The sequence below is a fragment of the Ceratotherium simum genome, chromosome 15, assembly GCF_057802395.1.
Source record: "Ceratotherium simum simum isolate JZ-2026a chromosome 15, ASM5780239v1, whole genome shotgun sequence".
Classification (NCBI taxonomy): Eukaryota; Metazoa; Chordata; class Mammalia; order Perissodactyla; family Rhinocerotidae; genus Ceratotherium; species Ceratotherium simum.
The window spans coordinates 3,456,185-3,459,814 of record NC_141914.1 but is presented as its reverse complement, the minus strand read 5'-3'; the positions used below and the strand labels follow the sequence as shown (position 1 = coordinate 3,459,814).

Genomic DNA, 3,630 nt, shown 5'->3' with positions numbered 1-3,630 from the left:
TTCAAATGTACATTATTATATTTCAGTTTCTGTATAGACTGCTTCTGCTCCCTCAGGGGAACAAAAAGAGGGCAGATGACCTGGTCTAATTTGTGAAGTGAACTTCCAGATTATAGAATAATTTTATTTTTGAATGCTTGTCTATTTTAAATGAAGCATCTTTAAACCAAACAAATGTTTAAACCAAACATCTTATTGAATAGCTTCTCCCTGATATTTTGTCATATTCTATCCCAGGAGCCCATCCTAGCAATAAGAAGAAAAAAAATAATTCACTTTAGGTGTAAGAGATTTGTGATTGTCATGAAAGAAACTCTGGAAGCTGAGCTGGCATGCAGCAGCCATCCCAGGCCCAGTAATCTCCTGGGGTCATTACAAGATTGAAAATGAGGGATGAACTCTTACTGCATTCTATGTATTTGCGCTGTCAGATTAACTTAATTTTACAAATATTTCACAAATACTTATTTAGGACCTCATGTGTGTAAATCCCTGTGTTAAACACTGCAGAAGACAGAAAGAGACAAGGACAACTAATTTATAATAAAAAAAGCTTGTAGTCCCAAAATAAGTATTATACAAGGCCAAGTGTGGCCTCAGAGGAATGAACTGCTAAATGTTTCAAATAAGTGAGGTAAGTGTTTCAATGAGCATTACTACTCTCTTCAAGATAATCTGGAAATGCATCATAGAAGCTGTAACATTGGAGACAGTCTTTGAAGAAAGGACAACATTTCTGTGTTTCCTTTCTCTATGGAGAGACTTGTATTAGCAAAAACGTGCACCTGAGAGAGAAAAGGGTGTCCAGAAAGCTTTCTGCAACAGATTTTGGGTGAACACAGGGTCCATTAGGAGAATTGTGGAGGAAGACACTTCAGAGTTAAAACAAGGTTTTATTTGAAAGGATGTTAAATAATGACAGAGTGAGCAAATCAGGATGAAGAAGAGAGAGAGAGAGAGACGGAGATAGAGCTAGAGATAGAGAGACGTAGGGATGTATAGATAGAGATCTAGATGTAAATATATATATCATATAATCCAGATATACACATGAACAAATAAACATATGTGTATGTTGGTATACAGATCAGGTACATATACTATATTTGCACATAATCTAGAAGCAGTGACAGTCCATTAAAAGTTATTGAAAATGGATACGATTTAATCTGAGTTGTTTATGAAGAATAACCTGGCAACTATGTTTAGGAAGTCAGAGTATCAACAGGGTGTAGGGCTAAGTAACTAGAGGTGTACAAATCACAGAGGTAGGTAGTTGTGAGGGGGAAGGCCTCAGCGGTATGAATAGGAAAGGGTATGGAATGCCAGTGATGAGAGAGGAAGGGCAGGGGTCGACATGAAGACAGGTAACTCATTATACATGGAGTAGGGAGTGAGATGACAGATAACATTGAACGGCTTTTAGAGCACAAAACATCCACACTCTTGCTCATTTTCATGTCTTTCACAGCCACCCACTGGGCAGTATGACTTCACATCGTCTTAACATTATTATAACTTTGGTAATATGCATTTGAAACCCTCCTGTCAACAGCACATTCAAAAAACTTTATATATTACTGACTTCTTTATCTCAATAGCTTCATTTTTTTTAATTCTTAGAAGATTGACCGTTTCCTTCCTATTCTGCCACTTTTCTTTTCCTCTCTATGCCCATGAAATTCTTCAATATCATCTCTTAGCTTTCTGAATTAGTAAAGCATTTCAGATTATCCTACAAGAAACAAAGACAACTGAAAGGTTCCTTTCAAGGCATCATAGACAGTGAGAAGTATCGTCCCATTCTCATTACTTGTCATGCACACTAGGCTAAGAGCATCCTCTTATAATTTGGCCCAACCTTCACTGTCTTAAGTCTCTTCTCATTTTTTCCTCATTGTTTTCCCATTTTCATTTATGTCTCTGTGTGACATAAGTCTTGAATCCCCACAAGGAGTGAAATTCACCATGTACCAAATAAAGTAGATGAAAGAAATTTGATGACTAGCAGAATTCCTGGGATTTGCCTCTGTTCACTCCAACACAGACCTGCCTCCACTGTGGAGTTAAATATGATGTGAGTCTCCAGGATGCTCAGGTGTATTATTAACAAGGACATAATATTTAAGTACTTTTCAGAGTACACTATTTTAGTGCTTAACAAATGCTTAAAAAATGCGTTTAGGAAGCCACGTGGAAGAATATACAGGCATGTACAATGTTTTCTGCTTTAGTTAATTGAGTAAATTATGAACACAATTAAAATTCCTTGTGTGTTTTTGAATAAGGTATACAAATATCTTAAGGAGTTTATTAGGTGCTAACACCTAATAAAGTTATTAAAATAATAGGACAATTCTAATTGTAAAAACCTTTAAAGACTAATCAACACATAGTAATATCTAAACTGCATAATTTTGTGACTGTTTTAATGGAAGGATAACAGATATTAGTATGAGATCTAAACATTTCTCTTTAACATTTTTGCCAGTGAATCAATGACTTTCTTATTTCTCAGGCTGTAGATAATTGGATTTAACAAAGGAATGATGACAGTGTAAAATAGAGAGTCCATCATATCTTGGTCACCTTCCTGTGCGGATCCAGGACGCACATACATGAAGAGAAGAGGACCATAGTATAAAGAGACGGACAAAAGATGGGCTCCACAGGTGGAGAAGGCTTTCCTGATGCCTTCTACAGACTTCCTTTTTAAGATTGTAAAGAGAACAAGTGCATAAGAGACAAGAATAATCAGAATGGTGAACACCTGTATTGACCCAGAGGAAATAAATAGCATCAGAAAATTAATCGAAGAGTCAGTACAGGAAATCTTAAACAATGGCATGATGTCACAGTAAAAGTGATGTATTATGTTGTAATTACAGAAGGTTAATCTGAACAAAAAGCCTACATGAATTAAGGCATGAAGAAGACCACCTGCAAATGACAAGATTAAAAGTTGGATGCATAGTCTGTTGGTCATAATCACCGGATACAGTAAAGGTTTGCATATGGCAAGATAGCGATCATACGCCATTGTTGCCAAGAGAAAACATTCCGTGGTTGCACTGATTCCAAAGGAAAAAAATTGTACCATGCATTCAGAGAGAGAGATCATCTTACTCTTGGCAAAGAAGTTGACCAGCATCTTAGGGGTCACTGTGGATGATAACCAAGCATCCACAAAAGCCAGACTCCCAAGAAAGAAGTACATGGGGATGTGAAGTTGAGGGTCCTTCCGTATGAGAACAATCAGAACTAGGTTCCCCATGACGGTGATGAAATATATAAGCAGGAACACCAGGAACAGGGGGATTTGCCACTCCGGTTGATATATCAGTCCTGTGAGAATAAACTCTGTCAGCCATGTTGCATTTTTAGTGTCCATATCCTTAATAGATGACTCCTGAAATGAAATACAGTCAATTTAAAAAGAAAATTCATTAAGGATTTATAAAAGAAAACTTGGTGTGGGTAAATGAAGCAAAACCACATTCTAGCCTGAATGCCTTTAATTTTATTTATTCTTACTATAATACATGGAAAGTATTGGGAGGCATTGTTGCAATTAATACATATATAAAATGCTCCCGTTGATTAAAATACATGTGAAGTTTTAGTCCATGT

General features: G+C 36.5%; 1 protein-coding gene across 1 annotated transcript; it reads right to left on the bottom strand.

The window, feature by feature from the left end:
• Positions 1-2,461: 2,461 nt before the first annotated feature.
• LOC101403096 (olfactory receptor 5H2-like) lies at positions 2,462-3,391 on the bottom strand. The gene has a single exon (XM_014794956.1). The coding sequence runs from the start codon at positions 3,389-3,391 to the stop codon at positions 2,462-2,464; it is 930 nt and encodes a 309-aa protein (XP_014650442.1).
• Between the last annotated feature and the right edge of the window lie 239 nt (positions 3,392-3,630).